Below are 20,261 nucleotides of genomic sequence, written 5' to 3' on the forward strand. Positions count from 1 at the left end.
TCGCTAGGGACATTGTTTTGTCTATGCATCCACACATGTATCTATGTATTCATTCAATACAATTATAGCATGGATAATAAACGATTATCTTGAAACAGGAAATATAATAATAACTATTTTATTATTGCCTCTAGGGCATATTTCCAACAAATTTATGTATTTGACATTGCTTTTTTGGTATGCCGGGTACTCTAAATGATATCAATGTGTTCCAACGGTCTCATTTGCTTGCTAGACTTTCTAGTGGTGATGCTCCAGCTTGCAACTACACTATCAATGGGCAAGAATACGTAAAAGGATGCTATCTTGCAGATGGTATATACCCTTCTTGGTGCACATTTGTGAAGAGCATCAAAGACCCCCAAAGTAGGTAAGAGACTAAATTCGCAAGGGCACACGAGGCAGCCCAAAAGACAATGAAAGAGAATTTGTGGTTTTGCAATCTAGGTTTGCCATTGTTCGTGGTCCTGCTAGGTTTTGGGACAAGCGATCTTTAAAAAACATCATGACATGATGTGTTATTCTTCACAGTATGATTCTCGAAGATGAGAGAGGCATGAACTTGGAGTTCTTCTATGACAATGTGGGAAGTCGTGTCAAACCAACTAGAGACCCTAACCGAATCACAGCTTTTCTTCACACCTATAGGGAGATTGAAAATGCAAACACTCACTCTCAACTTCAGATGATCTCATTGAGCACCATTGGCAAAGGGCTAGGGAATACTAACATTCCATTTTCCATCAACTTATCCATTCATTTTCATTTCATTCATGTGTGGATTTGTGTACGGGACAAGCTTTGTATTCATGTGTGACATTCATTTAGTTTGCTACGGTGATTTGAATAATTATTGTACTTTGGATGATTACTGTATTTGTAATATTGACATTCTACTTATTTTGCACATGATGAGTAATTCTGATTTACGGGGTATTCGGTTTGTGGGCTGATAGGGTGGCGCCCGAGCAGACCCCGCATTGAAGACCCGTATGGTAGCATCTTCTACGAATATGCTTTTATACGGGTCCATTGGGGGGGGGGGGGTTCTGCCTGTGTCCGCACCGGCGCTAGCCCGCAAAACCCGTTTTTCACGAGCTGTAAATGACTTTTATAGGTCCACATTATACGGGGTCTGCTAGAGATGCTCTTAGGTCTCACAATAACTTCAATGTGCTACAACGATGACCATTGTTTGCTTCTTTTACTCAAGGTAAAGCTTCTCCTTGTCACTGTGTTGTTAATAAACATAAATACAACATGGGCTACTATCTGATTGACAATATCAATTCTCTGTGGGTTACCTTTGCCAACACAATCTCTAAACTAGTTGGCCAGAAAAAGTCTTACTTTGTCCAAAAACAAGAAGCAGTATGTTGAGAGGGCATTTGGAGTTCTACGTGCATGTTTCCCAGTTGTTTGTGGATCTGCTAAACAATGGAATCCAGAGACTTTCTGTGAGGTGATGACATCTTGTTGTTGGGTAACGTCGCATGGGAAACAAAAATTTTCCTACGCGCATGAAGACCTATCATGGTGATGTCCATCTACGAGGGGGATTTCAGATCTACGTACCCTTGTAGATCGCACAACAGAAGCGTTAATAAACGCGGTTGATGTAGTGGAACGTCCTCACGTCCCTCGATCCGCCCCGCGAACCATCCCACGAACCGTCCCGCAATCCGTCCCACGATCCGCTCCGATCTAGTGCCGAACGGACGGCACCTCCGCGTTCATCACACATACAGCTCGACGATGATCTCGACCTTCTTGATCCAGCAAGAGAGGCGGAGAGGTAGATGAGTTCTCCGGCAGCGTGACGGCGCTCCGGAGGTTGGTGGTGATATAATCTCAGCAGAGCTCCGCCCAACCTCCGCAGAAACGCGATCTAGAGGAAAAACCGTGGAGGTATGTGGTTGGGCTGCCGTGGAAAAGTTGTCTCAAATCAGCCCTAAAACCTCCGTATATATAGGTGGGAGGGGATGGGCCTTGCCTTGAGGCTCAAGGAGCCCCAAGGGGGTCGGACGAAGGGGGGGAGGAGGATTCCTCCTCCAATCCTAGTCCAACTAGGATTGGACGGTGGAGTCCTTCCCTTCCTTCCCACTTACCCTTTTTTTTCTCTTTGATTTCTTTTATTCCTGCGCAGGGGCCTTCTTGGGCTTGCCCACCAGACCACTAAGGGCTGGTGCGGCACCCCCTAAGGCCTATGGGATTCTCCGGGGTGGGCTGCCCCCCCGGTGAATATCCGGAACCCATTCGTCATTCCCGGTACATTCCCGGTAATTCTGAAAACCTTCCGGTAATCAAATTAGATCATCCTATATATCAATCTTCGTCTCCAGACCATTCTGGAAACCCTCATGACGTCCGTGATCTCATCCGGGACTCTGAACAACATTCGGTAACCAACCATATAACTCAAATACGCATAAAACAATGTCGAACTTTAAGTGTGCAGACCCTGCGGGTTTGAGAACTATGTAGACATGACCCGAGAGACTCCTCGGTCAATATCCAATAGCGGGACCTGGATGCCCATATTGGATCCTACATATTCTACGAAGATCTTATCATTTGAACCTCGGTGCCAAGGATTCATATAATCCCGTATGTCATTCCCTTTGTCCTTCGGTATGTTACTTGCCCGAGATTCGATCGTCAGTATCCGCATACCTATTTCAATATCGTTTACCGGCAAGTCTCTTTACTCGTTCCGTAATACAAGATCATGTAACTTACACTAAGTCACATTGCTTGCAAGGCTTGTGTGTGATGTTGTATTACCGAGTGGGCCCCGAGATACCTCTGCGTCACACGGAGTGACAAATCCCAGTCTCGATCCATACTAACTCAACGAACACCTTCGGAGATACCTGTAGTACATCTTTATAATCACCCAGTTACGTCGCGACGTTTGATACACACAAAGCATTCCTCCAGTGTCAGTGAGTTATATGATCTCATGGTCATAGGAATAAATACTTGACACGTAGAAAACAGTAGCAACAAAATGACACGATCAACATGCTACGTCTATTAGTTTGGGTCTAGTCCATCACATGATTCTCCCAATGATATGATCCAGTTATCAAGCAACAACACCTTGTACATAGTCAGAAGACCCTGACTATCCTTAATCAACTGGCTAGCCAACTAGAAGCTTGTTAGGGACAGTGTTTTGTCTATGTATCCACACATGTATCTAAGTCTTCATTCAATACAATTATAGCATGGATAATAAACGATTATCTTGATACAGGAATTATAATAATAACTTATTTATCATTGCCTCTAGGGCATAATTCCAACAGTCTCCCACTTGCACTAGAGTCAATAATCTAGCCCTCACATCACGATGTGAATTACATTGTAATAAATCTAACACCCATACAGTTTTGGTGTTGATCATGCTTTGCCCGTGGAAGAGGTTTAGTCAGCGGGTCTGCCACATTCAGATCCTTGTGCACTTTGCATATATTTACGTCCTCTCCTTCGACGTAGTCGCGGATGAGGTTGAAGCGTCGTTTGATGTGTCTGGTCTTCTTGTGAAACCGTGGTTCCTTTTCTAAGGTAATGGCACCTGTGTTGTCACAAAACAGGGTTATTGGATTCACTGCGCTCAGCACCACTCCAAGATCCGTCATGAACTGCTTCATCCAGACACCCTCCTTAGCCGCCTCCGAGGCAGCCATGTATTCCGCTTCACATGTAGAATCAGCTACGACGCTTTGCTTGGAACTGCACCAGCTTACCGCACCCCATTAAGAATAAATACGTATCTGGTCTGCGACTTAGAGTCGTCCGAATCTGTGTCAAAGCTTGCATCGACGTAACCTTTTACGTCGAGCTCTTCGTCACCTCCATACACGAGAAACATCTCCTTAGTCCTTTTCAGATACTTCAGGATATTCTTGACCGCCGTCCATTGATCCACTCCTGGATTACTCTGGAACCGGCCTGCCATTCTTATGGCCAGGCTAACGTTCGGTCTAGTGCACAACATTGCATACATGATAGAACTTATGGCTGAAGCATAGGGGACGGTGCTCATATGCTCTCTATCTTTATCAGTTGCTGGGCACTGAGTCTTACTCAATCTCGTACCTTGTAAAACTAGGAAGAACCCCTTCTTGGACTGCTCCATTTTGAACCTCTTCAAAACTTTATCAAGGTATGTACTTTGTGAAAGTCCTATCAGGCGTTTCGTTCTATCCCTATAGATCTTAATGCCTAGAATGTAAGCAGCTTCTCCTAGGTCCTTCATAGAGAAACTTTTATTCAAGTAATCCTTTATGCTCTCCAAAAACTCCACGTTGTTTCCAATCAGCAATATGTCATCCACATATAATATTCGAAATGCCACAGAGCTCCCACTCACTTTCTTGTAAATAGAAGAATCTCCAACCACTTGTATAAACCCAAATGCTTTGATCACCTCATCAAAGCGTTTATTCCAACTCCGAGATGCTTGCACCAGTCCATAAATGGATCGCTGGAGCTTGCACACTTTATTAGCATTTTTAGGATCGACAAAACCTTCGGGTTGCATCATATACAACTCTTCCTTAAGGAATCCGTTAAGGAACGCCGTTTTGACATCCATCTGCCAGATTTCATAATCGAAAAATGCAGCTATTGCTAACATGATTCTGACGGACTTAATCATCGCTACGGGTGAGAACGTCTCATCATAGTCAACTCCTTGAACTTGTGAAAAACCCTTTTCCACAAGTCGAGCTTTATAAACGGTCATATTACTGTCAGCGTCCGTCTTCTTCATAAAGATCCATTTGTTCTGAATAGCCTTGCGGCCCTCAGCTAGTACTTCCAAAGTCCACACTTTGTTTTCATACATGGATCCTATCTCGGACTTCATGGCCTCCAGCCATTTGTTGTAATTTGGGCCCACCATTGCTTCTTCATAATTCGCAGGCTCATTGTTGTCTAACAACATAATTGATAAGACGGGATTACCGTACCACTCTAGAGTAGTACGCGGTCTCATCGACCTGCGAGGTTCGACAGGAACTTGATTTGGAGTTTCATGATCATCATCATTAACTTCCTCCTCAACCGGCATCGCAACGACAGGGGTTTCCCCTTTCCCTGCGCCACCATCCAGAGGGATGAGAGGTTCGACAACCTCATCAAGTTCTATCTTCCTCCCACTCAATTCTTTCGAGAGAAACTCCTTCTCGAGAAAAGCTCCGTTCTTAGTAACAAACACTTTGCCCTCGGATTTGAGATAGAAGGTATACCCAACTATCTCTTTTGGGTAACCTATGAAGATGCACTTTTCCGCTTTGGGTTCCAACTTTTTAGGCTGAAGCTTTTTGACATAAGCATCACATCCCCAAACTTTAAGAAACGACAACTTTGGTCTTTTGCCATACCACAGTTCGTATGGTGTCGTCTCAACGGATTTTGATGGTGCCCTATTTAAAGTGAATGCAGCTGTTTCTAACGCATAACCCCAAAACGATAACGGAAAATCGGTAAGAGACATCATAGATCGCACCATCTCTAATAAAGTACGGTTACGACGTTCGGACACACCATTACGCTCTGGTGTTCCAGGCGGTGTCAACTGTGAAACAATTCCACATTGTCTTAAGTGAGCACCAAACTCGAAACTCAGATATTCACCCCCACAATCAGACATTAGGAACTTGATCTTCATATCTACTCAAATCGTCAGAGAAGGTGAGAAAATAACGATATCCGCCGCGTGCCTCTACGCTCATCGGACCACACGCATCGGTATGTATGATTTCCAACAACTCACTTGCACGCTCCATTGTTCCGGAGAACGGATTTTTAGTCATCTTGCCCATGAGGCATGGTTCGCATGTGTCAAGTGAATCAAAGTCAAGTGACTCCAAAAGTCCATCGGTATGGAGTTTCTTCATGCGCTTTACACCAATATGACCTAAGCGGCAGTGCCACAAAAACATGGCGCTATCATTGTTAACTCTAACTCTTTTGGTCTCAATGTTATGTATTTTTGCATTATCACTATCAAGATTCAATATGAACAATCCTCTCACATTGGGTGCATGACCATAAAAGATATTACTCATAGAAATAGAACAACCATTATTCTCTGACTTCAACGAGTAACCATCTCGCAATAAACAAGATCCAGATATAATGTTCATGCTTAACGCAGGCACTAAATAACAATTATTCAAGTTCATAACTAATCTTGATGGTAACTGAAGTGAAACTGTGCCGACGGCGATTGCATCAACCTTGGAACCATTTCCCACACGCATCGTCACTTCATCCTTTGCCAGCCTTCGCTTATTCCGTAGTTCTTGTTTTGAGTTGCAAATGTGAGCAACAGAACCGGTATCGAATACCCAGGCACTACTACGAGAGCTAGTTAAGTACACATCAATAACATGTATATCAAATATACCTGATTTTTCTTTGGTCGCCTTCTTATCAGCCAGATACTTGGGGCAGTTGCGCTTCCAGTGACCCATACCCTTGCAATAATAGCACACTGTTTCAGCCTTAGGTCCAGCTTTGAGTTTCTTCGTCGGATTGGCAACAGGCTTGCCGCTCTTCTTTGAATTACCCTTCTTTCCTTTGCCGTTTCTCTTGAAAATAGTGGTCTTATTCACCATCAACACTTGATGCTCTTTACGGAGTTCTGACTCTGCGACTTTCAGCATCGCGAACAACTCGCCGGGTGACTTGTTCATCCCTTGCATGTTGTAGTTCAACACAAAGCCCTTATAGCTTGGCGGCAGTGATTGAAGAAATTCTGTTAGTGATAGCCTCTTGCGGGAGTTCCATCCCCAGCTCAGCTAGACGATTTGAGTACCCAGACATTTTGAGCACATGTTCACTGACAGACGAATTCTTCTCCATCTTGCAAGCATAGAATTTATCAGAGGTCTCATACCTCTCGATCCGGGCGTTCTTTTGAAAGATAAACTTCAACTCCTGGAACATCTCATATGCTCCATGACGCTCAAAGCGACGTTGAAGTCCCGGCTCTAAGCCATACAAGACTGCACATTGAACTACTGAGTAGTCCTCCTTACGTGTTAACCAAGCGTTCTTAACATCTTGGTCAGCCGTAGCGGGTGGTTCATCTCCTAGCGCAGCATTAAGGACATAATCCTTCTTCCCAGCTTGCAGGAGCAACTTAAGATTACGGGCCTAGTCTACAAAGTTGCTTCCAACATCTTTCAACTTAGCTTTCTCTAGGAACGTATTAAAATTCAGGGTGACTGTCGCGTGAGCCATGATTTACAACACAAATATATTCAAAGTGGACTTAGACTATGTTCAAGATAATTAGAGTTTAACTTAATCAAATTACTTGCTAAACTCCCACTCAAAAAGTACATCTCTCTAGTCATTTGAGTGGTTCATGATCCAATTCCACTAGCTCAAGTCCGATCATCACGTCAGTTGAGGATAGTTTCAGTGGTAAGCATCCCTATGCTAATCATATCAACTATATGATTCATGATCGACCTTTCGGTCTCATGTGTTCCGAGGCCATGTCTGCACATGCTAGGCTCGTCAAGCTTAACCCGAGTGTTCCGCGTGTGCAACTGTTTTGCACCCGTTGTATGTGAACGTTGAGTCTATCACACCCGATCATCACGTGGTGTCTCGAAACGACGAACTGTAGCAACGGTGCACAGTCGGGGAGAACACAATTTCGTCTTGAAATTTTAGTGAGAGATCACCTCATAATGCTACCGTCGTTCTAAGCAAAATAAGGTGCATAAAAGGATTAACATCACAGGCAATTCATAAGTGACATGATATGGCCATCATCACGTGCTTTTTGATCTCCATCACCAAAGCACCGGCACGATCTTCTGTCACCGGCGCCACACCATGATCTCCATCAACGTGTCACCATCGGGGTTGTCGTGCTACTCATGCTATTACTACTAGAGCTACATCCTAGCAACATATTAAACGCATCTGCAAGCACAAACGTTAGTTTAAAGACAACCCTATGGCTCCTGCCGGTTGCCGTACCATCGACGTGCAAGTCGATATTAACTATTACAACATGATCATCTCTTACATCCAATATATCACATCACATCGTTGGCCATATCACATCACAAGCATACCCTGCAAAAACAAGTTAGACGCCCTCTAATTGTTGTTGCATGTTTTACGTGGTAACCATGGGTATCTAGTAGGATCGCATCTTACTTACGCAAACACCACAACAGAGATATATGAATTGCTATTTAACCTCATCCAAGGACCTTCTCGGTCAAATCCGATTCAACTAAAGTTGGAGAAACCGACACTCGCCAGTCATCTTTGAGCAACGGAGTTGCTCGTAGCGATGAAACCAGTCTCTCGTAAGCGTACAAGTAATGCCGGTCCGAGCCGCTTCGATCCAACAATACCGCGGAATCAAGAAAAGACTAAGGAGGGCAGCAAATGGCACATCACCACCCACAAAAACTTTTGTGTTCTACTCGAGATGACATCTACGCATGAACCTAGCTCATGATGCCACTGTTGGGGAACGTCGCATGGGAAACAAAAAATTTCCTACGCGCACGAAGACCTATCATGGTGATGTCCATCTACGAGGGGGATTTCAGATCTACGTACCCTTGTAGATCGCACAGCAGAAGCGTGAATAAACGCGGTTGATGTAGTGGAACGTCCTCACGTCCCTCGATCCGCCCCGCGAACCGTCCCATGAACCGTCCCGCGATCCGTCCCACGATCCGCTCCGATCTAGTGCCAAACGGACGGCACCTCCGCGTTCAACACACGTACAGCTCGACGATGATCTCGGCCTTCTTGATCCAGCAAGAGAGACAGAGAGGTAGATGAGTTCTCCGGCAGCGTGACGATGCTCCGGAGGTTGGTGGTGATCTAATCTCAGCAGGGCTCCGCCCGAGCTCCGCAGAAACGCGATCTAGAGAAAAAACCGTGGAGGTATGTGGTCGGGCTGCCGTGGAAAAGTTGTCTCAAATCAGCCCTAAAACCTCCGTATATATAGGTGGGAGGGGAGGGGCCTTGCCTTGAGGCTCAAGGAGTCCCAAGGGGGTCGGCCGAAGGGGGGAGGAGGATAGACTAGGATTGGAAGGTGGAGTCCTTCCCTTCCTTCCCACTTCCCCTGTTTTTTTCTTTTCTCTTTGATTTCTTTTATTCCTGCGCAGGGGCCTTCTTGGGCTTGCCCACCAGCCCACTAAGGGCTGATGCGGCACTCCTAAGGCCTATGGGCTTCTCCGGGGTGGGCTTCCCCCCGGTGAACATTCGGAACCCATTCGTCATTCCCGGTACATTCCTGGTAATTCCGAGAACCTTCTGGTAATCAAATGAGGTCATCCTATATATCAATTTTCGTCTCCGGACCATTCCGGAAACCCTCGTGACGTCTATGATCTCATCCGGGACTCTGAACAACATTCGGTAACCAACCATATAACTCAAATACGCATAAAACAATGTCGAACCTTAAGTGTGCAGACCCTGTGGGTTCGAGAACTATGTAGACATGACCCGAGAGACTCCTCGGTCAATATACAATAGCGGGACCTGGATGCCCATATTGGATCCTACATATTCTATGAAGATCTTATCGTTTGAACCTCAGTGCCAAGGATTCATATAATCTCGTATGTCATTCCCTTTGTCCTTCGTTATGTTACTTGCCCGAGATTCGATCGTCAGTATCCGCATACCTATTTCAATCTCGTTTACCGGCAAGTCTCTTTACTCGTTCCGTAATACAAGATCTCGTAACTTACACTAAGTCACATTGCTTGCAAGGCTTGTGTGTGGTGTTGTATTACCGAGTGGGCCCCGAGATACCTCTCCGTCACACGGAGTGACAAATCCCAGTCTCGATCCATACTAACTCAATGAACACCTTTGGAGATACCTGTAGAGCATCTTTATAATCACCCAGTTACGTTGCGACGTTTGATACACACAAAGCATTCCTCCAGTGCCAGTGAGTTATATGATCTCATGGTCATAGGAATAAATACTTGACACGCAGAAAACAGTAGCAACAAAATGACACGATCAACATGCTACATCTATTAGTTTGGGTCTAGTCCATCACATGATTCTTCCAATGATGTGATCCAGTTATCAAGCAACAACACCTTGTACATAGTCAGAAGACCCTGACTATCCTTGATCAACTTGCTAGCCAACTAGAGGCTTGCTAGGGACAATGTTTTGTCTATGTATCCACACATGTATCTAAGTCTTCATTCAATACAATTATAGCATGGATAATAAACGATTATCTTGATACAGGAATTATAATAATAACTTATTTATCATTTCCTATAGGGCATAATTCCAACACTTGTATGCTCATACACAATATGATCATGAAGGATGAGGGCGAGGATGATGTCGTAACTCTTGAATTTACGAACATGGCTGATCCTATCAAATTTGAGAGAATTCCTTCTATGCCACTACTCTTAAATTTGATGCCTTATGTGACACTCCCAACTTTTTGCTTCCTTCTATGGTCACTTGTGTAAAAATTATGCCTCACATGACACTGCTGTCGGTTCTGTTAAATCATTCTGTCACTTTTTACCCGTCTGGACCAAACTACCCCCGTTTGACTCAATCTAGCACCCCCAGCCCAACCTTCCTCAAGTTACGAGAAAACCAGAGCCCACACCCCCAGCCCAGCCTGCCCATGTTACGAGCGAAACCCCAGCAGCGGCGGCGCGGCTGTGTCACCGGAAGGCACGGCGGCTGAGGGCGCCATGGAGCAGGCGGCGGCTGATGAAGAACCAGGCGGCACGACGGCTGAGGGCGGGCAAGGCGCGGCGGCCGACGGTGTCATGGAGCAGGCGGCGGCTGAAGGAGAAGCAGGTGGTGCGGCGTCGGAGGGCGGGCAAGGCACGGCGTCGAAGGGCGGGCAAGGCGCAGCGGCCGAGGGCGGGCAAGGCGCGGCGGCCGAGGGCGCCATGGAGGTTGGGCAAGGCGGGGCGGCCGAGGGCGCCATGGAGGGCGGGCAAGGCGGGGCGGCCGAGGGCGCCATGGAGGGCGGGCAAGGCTGGTCGGCTTAGGCAGATTGGCAAGAAGGGTGAGTGCTTCGAGCTTGTAGATGCTGAAATTTAGTAGCAATGTGTGGGCTCTGTATGCTGAAATTTAGTAGCAAGAAGGATAAGTATGGAGATCTCTTTAGTATGCATAAATTTAGTAGCAATGTTTATGTATTTCTCTGTGATTTGCAGGATGAATCCAGAAAAGGTAGTGCAGATGTTGATTGCATACTGTGATCCCTCCAAAGAAACATATGAGCATGTTCAAGCGGACAACAACACAAACGAGGCCGATGATAGTTATCTTTGCAACCCAATCCCGGAGAATGAGCATGTTGGTATTGATGAGGAGAAAATGTATTTGGAGAAAGAACCTATGCCTCTAAAATTGGTTCTTTTTTCTGGTAAAGAGAAAGACAAAACCAATGTTTCTGAGGATGGTAGCGAGGATGGGAGCGAGGAGCCTGAAGTAGAGGAGGAGCCTGAAGTAGAGGAGGAGGATTTGCATGAGCCAGATCATGCCCCAAATACAGAGTATGACCAGCAAGACCCTCCAATGACTGTAGGATCCACATATCCCAATATGGATGTGTTTAAGTTGGCTCTTTCTCAGCATGCAGTCAAACGTGACTTTGAGTATAACACAGAGAAGAGCACACAACGTAGGTTAAGGGTCTATTGTAAAAGAAGAGATGAAGATGATTGCCCATGGAGGATACATGCTTCTACAACAGTTGATAGGCGTACTGTAATGGTAATTGTCTAACCGTACTTATTTCTGAATATATCTTGCATAAATGTTGAGGAGATTTTAGCTTACTTGTATTCCTCTTTTGTAGGCGAAAAAAAACCTTTTGACCACGATTGTTCTAGTACTAAAAGGAAAAAAGAAAGTGAAGAACGCAACTAAGTTCTGGATATGTGAGAAGGTGAAAGATTGGCTCATTGAAGATGCAACTCTAGGAGCAAAGTAATTGCGACAAAAGCTGAAAGAACACTACAAGATCAAAATCCACTACAAGAGAGTCTATATGGGTAAGCTACTAGCCTTGAAGCAACTATACGGTGATTGGGATAGTAGTTTTAACAACTTGTATAGGTTTAAAGCATAAGTTGAAAGTTGCTGCCCTAATAGCATAGTGCATATCGACCATCATACCATAAATGGTAAAATAAGGTTTAGAAGAATTTTTGTTGCTCTCAAACCTTGCATAGATGGATTTCTTAGTGGCTGTAGGCCATATTTAGCTGTGGACAACACCTTTATGACAGGCAGATTCAAGGGGCAATTGTCTAGTGCTACTGCAGTGGATGGCCATAATTGGATGTATCCAGTTTGTTTTGGAGTTTTTGACTCTGAAACAAATGAAAATTGGATATGGTTCATGCAATTGCTAAGACAGGCCATAGGATCACCAACAGGTTTAGCCATATGCATTGATGCTGGCCAAGCAGTGATGATAGGGGTAAAAGAAGTGTTCCCGGAGGCAGAACATAGAGAATGTATGTTCCACTTGGTGAGCAACTTCAAGAAGAAGTTTACTGGAAAAGTATTTGATGACCACCTATGGGCAGCTGCTTACTCATGGAACCCATATATATTTGACAAGAATTGGGCTGCAATGGAGGCGGTAAAGCCAGCCGCAACAACATATATTAGGAAGTGGCACAATAGGTTGTGGTCTAGGAGTCAGTTTTCGACCATATGCAAGGTGGACTATGTAACCAAGAACTTGGCGGAGTGCTTTAACAATTGGATCAAGCACCACAAGTCATTGAACTTGGATGATTTCTTGGATAAGGCGAGGCAGCTGATTATGATATTGTGGAATGATAGGAGAAAAGTAGCAAAGAAGTTAGATGGATTGATTCTACCCCACATAATGAAGAAGTTAAACGCATTGACTAGAGAATTCAACTTGGAGGTAGTACAATGCTCAGAAGAAGTGGTTGAAGTGGGTGCATTAGGGGGCAACGGTTTTAGGTTTGTCGTTAACTTGCAAGATCGAACATGTTCATGTCGACAATGGCAAGTTTGTGGTCTTCCTTGCAAACATGCTCTTGCATTCATCACGTCACTTAGCGATGCTCACATAAAGAATTACGTTGATTTGTATTATTCCACTGAAAAATTCAGAGCAGCCTATTCCAACCTGATCCCTGCTATGCCTGACAAGAGCCAATGGCCTGAATCTGACCATGGATTTTTCATGCATCCACCACTACTTAAAGCTATAGCTGGCAGGCCTAAAACTGAGAGATATATAGGTTGTAGTGACAAGAAAAGAAAAGGGGGCAAGCACTTATGTCCAATTTGTAAGGAATATGGGCATCATTGGCACAACTGTAAGAAGGGTAACCCTGATGACATTGCTGCAATGTTGGCTATTAGGTAATATAGATTACTCTTCCTTGCTTCTCTTATTATTTTTGTTTGCAACTACATGTGTTAACTACTTTTCCTATTGCTCATGTAGAGAACCACCAAAGAAGAGGGCAAAGACTAGCAAAACAACCCAGTCCATTGTGCCTTGCGAGGATGGAGCACCAACAAGGATGCTTTTTCCACCACCAAGGTTAGCACTTGTACACTTCTGCCAATGAATATGAAAACTCAGTTTATGTTCTAAGTTTTTTCTTTCTCATCATAGCCAAAGCTTGGAAACTACAACTAAGAAAAAGAGAAAACATGACAACACTAATTCTGGAGGTTCAAAGAGGTACTTTTCTGTATTACTTGATGCTGCTGCCATAAACTTGCTGTATTATGTTGCTGCCATAAACTTGTTGCTGCTCTAAATCTGTCATTACTGCGATAAACTTGCTACTGCCATAAAATTTATGGTGTCATTACTGCCCTAAACTTACTGTTGCCATACACACATGTGCAGATCAAAAACTAGCTCCATTGAGAAGGCCAAGACAAAAAAGAAGGTTGCTGAGAAGATTCCGATGCCACTTGACAGCCCTGCTATGAGCACAAGGAGCAGAAAGTTTAATCCTCCTAGCCCTGCTATGAGCACAAGAAGCAAAAGAAGGCTCAGCTTGTAATTTCATATGCTTCTATGCTCTTCCATTGATGTAAGAGATCTCTTGATGTAATGGTTCTTTTGGAGTTCCTGTGATATGCTGGTTCTTTTGGAAGTCCTTTGGCCTGACATATGTGAACTATTGATGACTTATGTGTGAATCTGGTTGCTTATGGCACTTGTTGAGAATTGTTCAATCCATTATATATATAAACTGTGTGTAGGGGATATGGCATCAAAATACAGGGGAGGTTCTGCCGATTTTTTGAATTTTTCTTGTATTTTTGTCACACATAGTACAACAATATTTCTTGTATTTTTGTCACACATTACACCAGGGGCAAAAGTGACTTTGTATGTGAAAAGTTGACACCGTTAACTCTAAAAATACACTAGAATGTCATGTGAGGCATAATTTTTTACACAAGTGACCGTAGAAGGAAGAAAAAAGTTGAGAGTGTCACATAAGGCATCAAATTTAAGAGTAGTGTCATAGAAGGAATTCTCTCATCAAATTTTCAGATCAAAATCCAGTCATATTTGAAGGTTTGTTCAAATGTGTGAACAAATTCGACATCAAATAGCTCACGGGCGACTCAAGGAAAATCTGATTGAGCATTTGTGAGCGGTTAAGTGGGACTAAAATGTTGAAGTCTAATATCTGACTTTTTTAAATTAGAACAATTATTGCATTTAAATATTTGAACTATTTTATACTCTCTCCGTCCCAAAGTAAGTGTCGCTTCTTTAGTACTAAATTTATACGAAATTAGTACTAAGGCCGTGTTTGGAACCATAATAGATTATGATAATCTAGATTGTGAAGATAGATTATATAATCTAGTTTATAAAAATAGTTTTGTGGACATGTTTAAAGGCCAGATTATATAAACTGTAATTCACGTTTTACATTGCATAATGACGTGTATGTCCTTTGTTTTTTTAGAAGAGGAGGGTGGCGGTGCTGAAAATGTAATTATCTCCAACTTTATAAAGGTAATGGATTATTAGCAATTCATAATCTGAATTTAGCTGGGTAGAGTAGATTATGAGTTTTTAATAATCTGTCAACCTAGTTTTTATAATCTACACCATAATCTATCTGTTTGGAGACATAATAAATTTTAAAAATCAGATTATATAATCTGAGTGATTTTAAACATGGCCTAAGTTTGCGATATTTATTTTAAAACGGAGAGAGTACTATATATATAGCTATTTGAATCATGCGGACTTATTAATTAAAACCGAATAGGATAATACATAGAGGGTTGGATGGCCGCGGCTTCCACTCTGTATGCACGAACTGATTTCCTTTAACGAAGAGATGTGGGAGGGGATTTAGGGATTAGTGTTGGAGATGTACTAAGAGTATTTTTAACATGCGTCTAAAAACTGTTCCGCGCGTTAAAATATATATATATTTTTTGCATCGAACAATTTCAACAGACGCTGTAAAATAGTGCGTGCGTTAAAAACTTTTGGATACGCATTGAAAAACGATATCACGCGCAGCATATTTTAGGCGCCGGATTGCACACGCTTCACAGTTTATACTGCATCTTTTTTAACGTGCGTTTTTGGGCATCTGCTAAAGCAATGTTGCTTCGGGCACACTAAAGTTGTTAGAGTGACGCGTTAAAATTATTTTAGGACGCGGAATTTTTATGTGTTTGTTGAAGATGCTTTAAGATATAGCTAAAAATACGAGGCGTACGAAATGCTAGGGTTGTAACCACCTGCCCGATGCGAGCAATGCTACATATACGTAATATTTACGTACGATTTATGTGATAGTCTAATTTGGCAATAATTGATTGAATTAAGAGAAGGATGAGGTCCATCAACTCCTTAAAATTAAGGAAGACATGTTTAGATTAGTTAAAAGTTTTAATAAATCTATGTAGGCTTTAGTAGGTCTAGCATTTTCGGTCCGAAGCACACGTGACACTTCGGCACATGCATGCTTTGCAGTTGCGTGCGTGTACACGAAGGGTGGAGCTGAGCATCTATTTCTGTCGTGGGACTCTCCGTACACCTCGCCGCCTTGGCAGCTCCGGCGACCACGGTCCGTCCATTTCTTGACCTCGCTGGCCGGCTAGGTCGTCGCTCCAGCTTATAAGCCGTCTCCTCCATCTCCCCGCGTTTTCCAGTACAGGGACCCGGCCGGACTCCACCCGCCCCGACACCATGAGTAAAGGTGCGATCATCGGCGCGTCGAGCATCCTGGTGGTTGCGGTCGTCGCCGCCGTGTGCGTGGTGTCCTTCAAGGGCAACGGCGACAAGGGCGATGGGGAGCTCACCACCTCCGTCAAGTCCGTCAAGGCCTTCTGCCAGCCCATGGACTACAAGGAGACGTGCGAGGCGGAGCTGACCAAGGTGGGCGGCAACGCCACGTCCCCGACGGACCTCGCCAAGGCCATCTTCGAGGTCACCTCCGAGAAGATCAAGAAGGCCATCAGCGAGTCGGCCACCCTGGAGGAGCTCAAGAACGACCCGCGCACGTCGGGGGCCCTCGAGAACTGCAAGGAGCTGCTCGAGTACGCCATCGAGGACCTCAAGACCACCTTCGACAGGCTCGGCGGCTTCGAGATGACCGACTTCAACAAGGCCGTCAACGACCTCAAGACCTGGCTCAGCGCCGCCCTCACCTACCAGGAGACATGCCTCGACGGCTTCGCCAACACCACCACCGACGCCGCCGGCAAGATGCGCGGCGCGCTCAACGCCTCGCAGGAGCTCACCGAGGACATCCTCGCCGTCGTGGACCAGTTCTCCGCCTCGCTCGGCAGCCTCAACATTGGAAGGAGGCTGCTCGGGGAGGAGGATGGCATGCCTTACTGGATGAACGATGGCAAGCGGCGTCTGCTCGAGGCCGAGCCCTCCGCGCCCGAGTTCAAGCCCAACGTCACCGTGGCCGCAGACGGCAGTGGCGACTTCAAGACCATCAAGGAGGCGCTCGCCAAGGTGCCGCCCAAGAGCGCATCCATGTACGTCATGTACATCAAGGCCGGCACCTACAAGGAGTACATCTCCGTGGCCCGCCCCGTCACCAACCTCGTCATCATCGGCGACGGCTCCGACAAGACCATCATCACCGGAAACAAGAACTTCAAGATGAACCTCACCACCAAGGACACCGCAACCATGGGTGCCTAACCTAACCCTCCTGCTTGTCCTCCTTGTCCTCCTTGACAACTTGATAGTACAATCAACCAAAGGAAACTATCGCGCGAACTATACTGATGGAGATGCTGCAAATGCGCAGAGGCTATCGGTAACGGGTTCTTCATGAAGGGCGTGAGGGTGGAGAACACGGCGGGGGCCGACAACCACCAGGCGGTGGCGCTACGGGTGCAGAGTGACCAGGCCGTCTTCTACCAGTGCTACTTCGACGGGTACCAAGACACGCTCTACACCCACGCGCAACGCCAGTTCTTCCGCGACTGCACCGTCACCGGCACCATCGACTTCATCTTCGGCAACTCCCAGGTGGTGATCCAGAACTGCCTCATCCTTCCGCGCAAGCCCATGGACAACCAGGTGAACATCATCACGGCCCAGGGGCGGCGGGAGAAGCGCTCCGTGGGAGGCACCGTGATGCACAACAACACCATCGAGCCGCACCCGGACTTCAAGGACTCGACCAGCAAGATCAAGACGTACCTGGCGCGCCCATGGAAGGAGTACTCCAGGACAATCTACATCCAGAACGAGATCGGCGCCTTCATCGACCCCAAGGGCTGGCTCGAGTGGAACGGCGACTTCGGCCTCGAGACCCTCTTCTACGCGGAGGTGGAGAACCACGGGCCCGGCGCCGACACCAGCCAGCGCGCCAAGTGGGGCGGCATCAAGACCGTCACCTTCGCCGACGCGCAGAAGGAGTACACCGTCGAGGCATTCATCCAGGGCCAGCAGTTCATCCCAAAGTACGGCGTGCCCTACATCCCGGGGCTCCTCCCGCAGTCCGAGTCGGGGAGGGGGCACTGACTCCCATCCCTCACCATGCTTCACTAGCTATTCCCCCCGCTCCATTGCTGCCTCCTATACGCAATTAATTAGCTGAGTTGATTGACATATATATATTTATACACTATACTATACCATGGTGCAATGCGTACCACATGTGTGTGATTAACTGATACAGCTTGTATACTTACTAACTAGCTTTAATTTGGAAGACAGAAAAATGTGTATGTGTATGTAACCTCGTACGTGCTGTTTTTTCTTTTCTATATAATATACCATGGGAATTTGTTTGCTCAGTGTCTTCATGAATCATGATGATGTGCTCTCTTTTCATTTCTTGGGTGGGATGTGTTCATACCACAATACCACCGAATCAATATAAAATTAAGGAAGTAAGCAATCTGAACAACAATGCCCACAAATACTTTATGTTCTACTCGAGTATATCATCTATGCATAGACCTAGCTCTGATACCATTCTTGATGACGTTGCATGAAAAATAAAAAATTTCTATGCGCACCCAAGATCTATCCATGTAGATGCACAACTGCGAAAGGGAGAATGTATCTGCATATCCTTGTAGGCCGCTAAGCGTAAAAATTGAGAAACGCGGTTGATGTAGTCGTACCTCTTCGTGATCCAATCACGATCCATCTCATTCTAGCGCCGAACGGACGACACCTCCGTATTCAGCACACGTACAACTCAAATGACTTCTCCGCCTCCTCGATCGAACGAGCGAGTACGGAGTAGTAGACGAGTTCTCTGGCAGCACAACGGCGTGGTGATGCTTGTGATTCGCGTTGGGTTTTTTGTGAGTGTCGGGGATACTACCCCGGGGTACCAAAGGCGAAGATTATCAGTCTCCAAGACAATTAGGGGGACGCCTGCTCGCGATCATCCCTCTGGGGCCGCGAAGCCGGTCACCTGGGGTGCGAAGATCATCCGGTTGTGATGCCTACGTTAGGCGGCTACACGCTGGTTCTGGACCCCACCTTCGTCTCTCAGCGGAGCACCTGCCGCTTCACGCGGGAGCTCGTCGACGGTGGCAGCAACATCAACATTCTCTAGCGTGACACGATGCACAAGCTCGGCATCCTCGAGTCTGAGCTTGAGCCGACCCGAACGGTGTTCCATGGCATCATCCCCGGCCTCTCGTGCTCGCCAATCAGCAGGGTCCGGCTGGATGTGCTGTTCGGCACGGCGAAGAACTTCCGCCACGAGCCGATCTGGTTTGAGGTCGTCGACCTCTCCAACTCCTACCAGGCCATCTTGGGCTGGCCTGCAGTGGCCAAGTTCATGGCGGTCCCCCACTACGCCTACTTGAAGATGAAGCTGACAGGCCTTCGCGGGATCATCACCGTCTCAGGCGACTACAAGAAATCAATCGAGTGTGCGAGCCGGCTCCAAGTTGGTTGAGTCGCTCGTCATCGCCGAGGAGCGGCGGCAGATCGATCGGGCCGTCGCCCTCGCCCGCGAGCCGGCTGCCCCGTCACCGAGCTCAAGCTGAAGCAGCCGGCTGTGGAGGTCCAGTTCCAGCCGGCTGCCGGCAAGAACACCAAGAGAATCCCTCTGGACCCGGCTGATCCCACCGGCAAGTACGTCATGGTGGGGGATGGCCTCAGCAGCAAATAGGAAAGCGAGCTCGTCGACTTCCTCCGTGAGAATCGGGATATATTCGCATGGTCCCCCAAAGACATGTTGGGTGTTCCGAGGAAGTTCGCCGAGAGCACTTCCTCCACGTCCGGCCAGACGCTAAACCGGTAAGGCAGCTTGGTGGGCCCTTGTTTGGCCTCGGGCTGTTACCCCCTAGTTCGGGACACCCTCTCACCCGCATTTTTCATACTAGTAGTTTGAATCGTTTTAACATTTGATCTTTATTTGAATAAGTTCGTAATATAATGATGTTTGGAGCCTTCATGTTTCTGTTGTACAATCCGAGGGATATAAGGTTCATATGACGATGTTTTATGGGTGTTATGTCAATGAGATGCATACTACATAGTGAAGTGGTATGCTAGGTCACCACAGGGTTCATTGTGGATTAGGAGAGAGAATGAGTCCATAGCTCATAATGGATTTATCCTCCATCTCATCCATCCACATTGGTGGGCTTATCTTCTTAGGCTTCCTTCTTGACATTGACTTCTTTTTCTTTATCTACTCCTTTAACGTTATCATATATTCATATAATCTTTTCACCATTGACTTTTTGACCATGGTATGTTGCTT

General features: G+C 46.0%; 1 protein-coding gene across 1 annotated transcript; it reads left to right on the forward strand.

Annotated features, from left to right (window-relative positions):
* The first annotated feature begins 16,210 nt into the window (after window positions 1-16,210).
* LOC123429398 (probable pectinesterase/pectinesterase inhibitor 21) lies at window positions 16,211-18,317 on the forward strand. The gene is made up of 2 exons (XM_045113438.1): window positions 16,211-17,210; window positions 17,328-18,317. The coding sequence occupies exons 1-2, from the start codon at window positions 16,250-16,252 to the stop codon at window positions 18,047-18,049; spliced, it is 1,683 nt and encodes a 560-aa protein (XP_044969373.1). The 5' UTR covers window positions 16,211-16,249; the 3' UTR covers window positions 18,050-18,317.
* The last annotated feature ends 1,944 nt before the right edge of the window (window positions 18,318-20,261 follow it).

The sequence above is a fragment of the Hordeum vulgare genome, chromosome 2H, assembly GCF_904849725.1.
Source record: "Hordeum vulgare subsp. vulgare chromosome 2H, MorexV3_pseudomolecules_assembly, whole genome shotgun sequence".
Classification (NCBI taxonomy): Eukaryota; Viridiplantae; Streptophyta; class Magnoliopsida; order Poales; family Poaceae; genus Hordeum; species Hordeum vulgare.

Bases quoted from the DNA above. Each gene is read 5' to 3' on its own strand.
- LOC123429398 (XM_045113438.1), top strand. From the start codon at position 16,250: ATGAGTAAAGGTGCGATCATCGGCGCGTCGAGCATCCTGGTGGTTGCG. The intron at 17,211-17,327 runs GTGCCTAACCTA...GCAAATGCGCAG, and splicing joins CAAGGACACCGCAACCATGG to AGGCTATCGGTAACGGGTTC.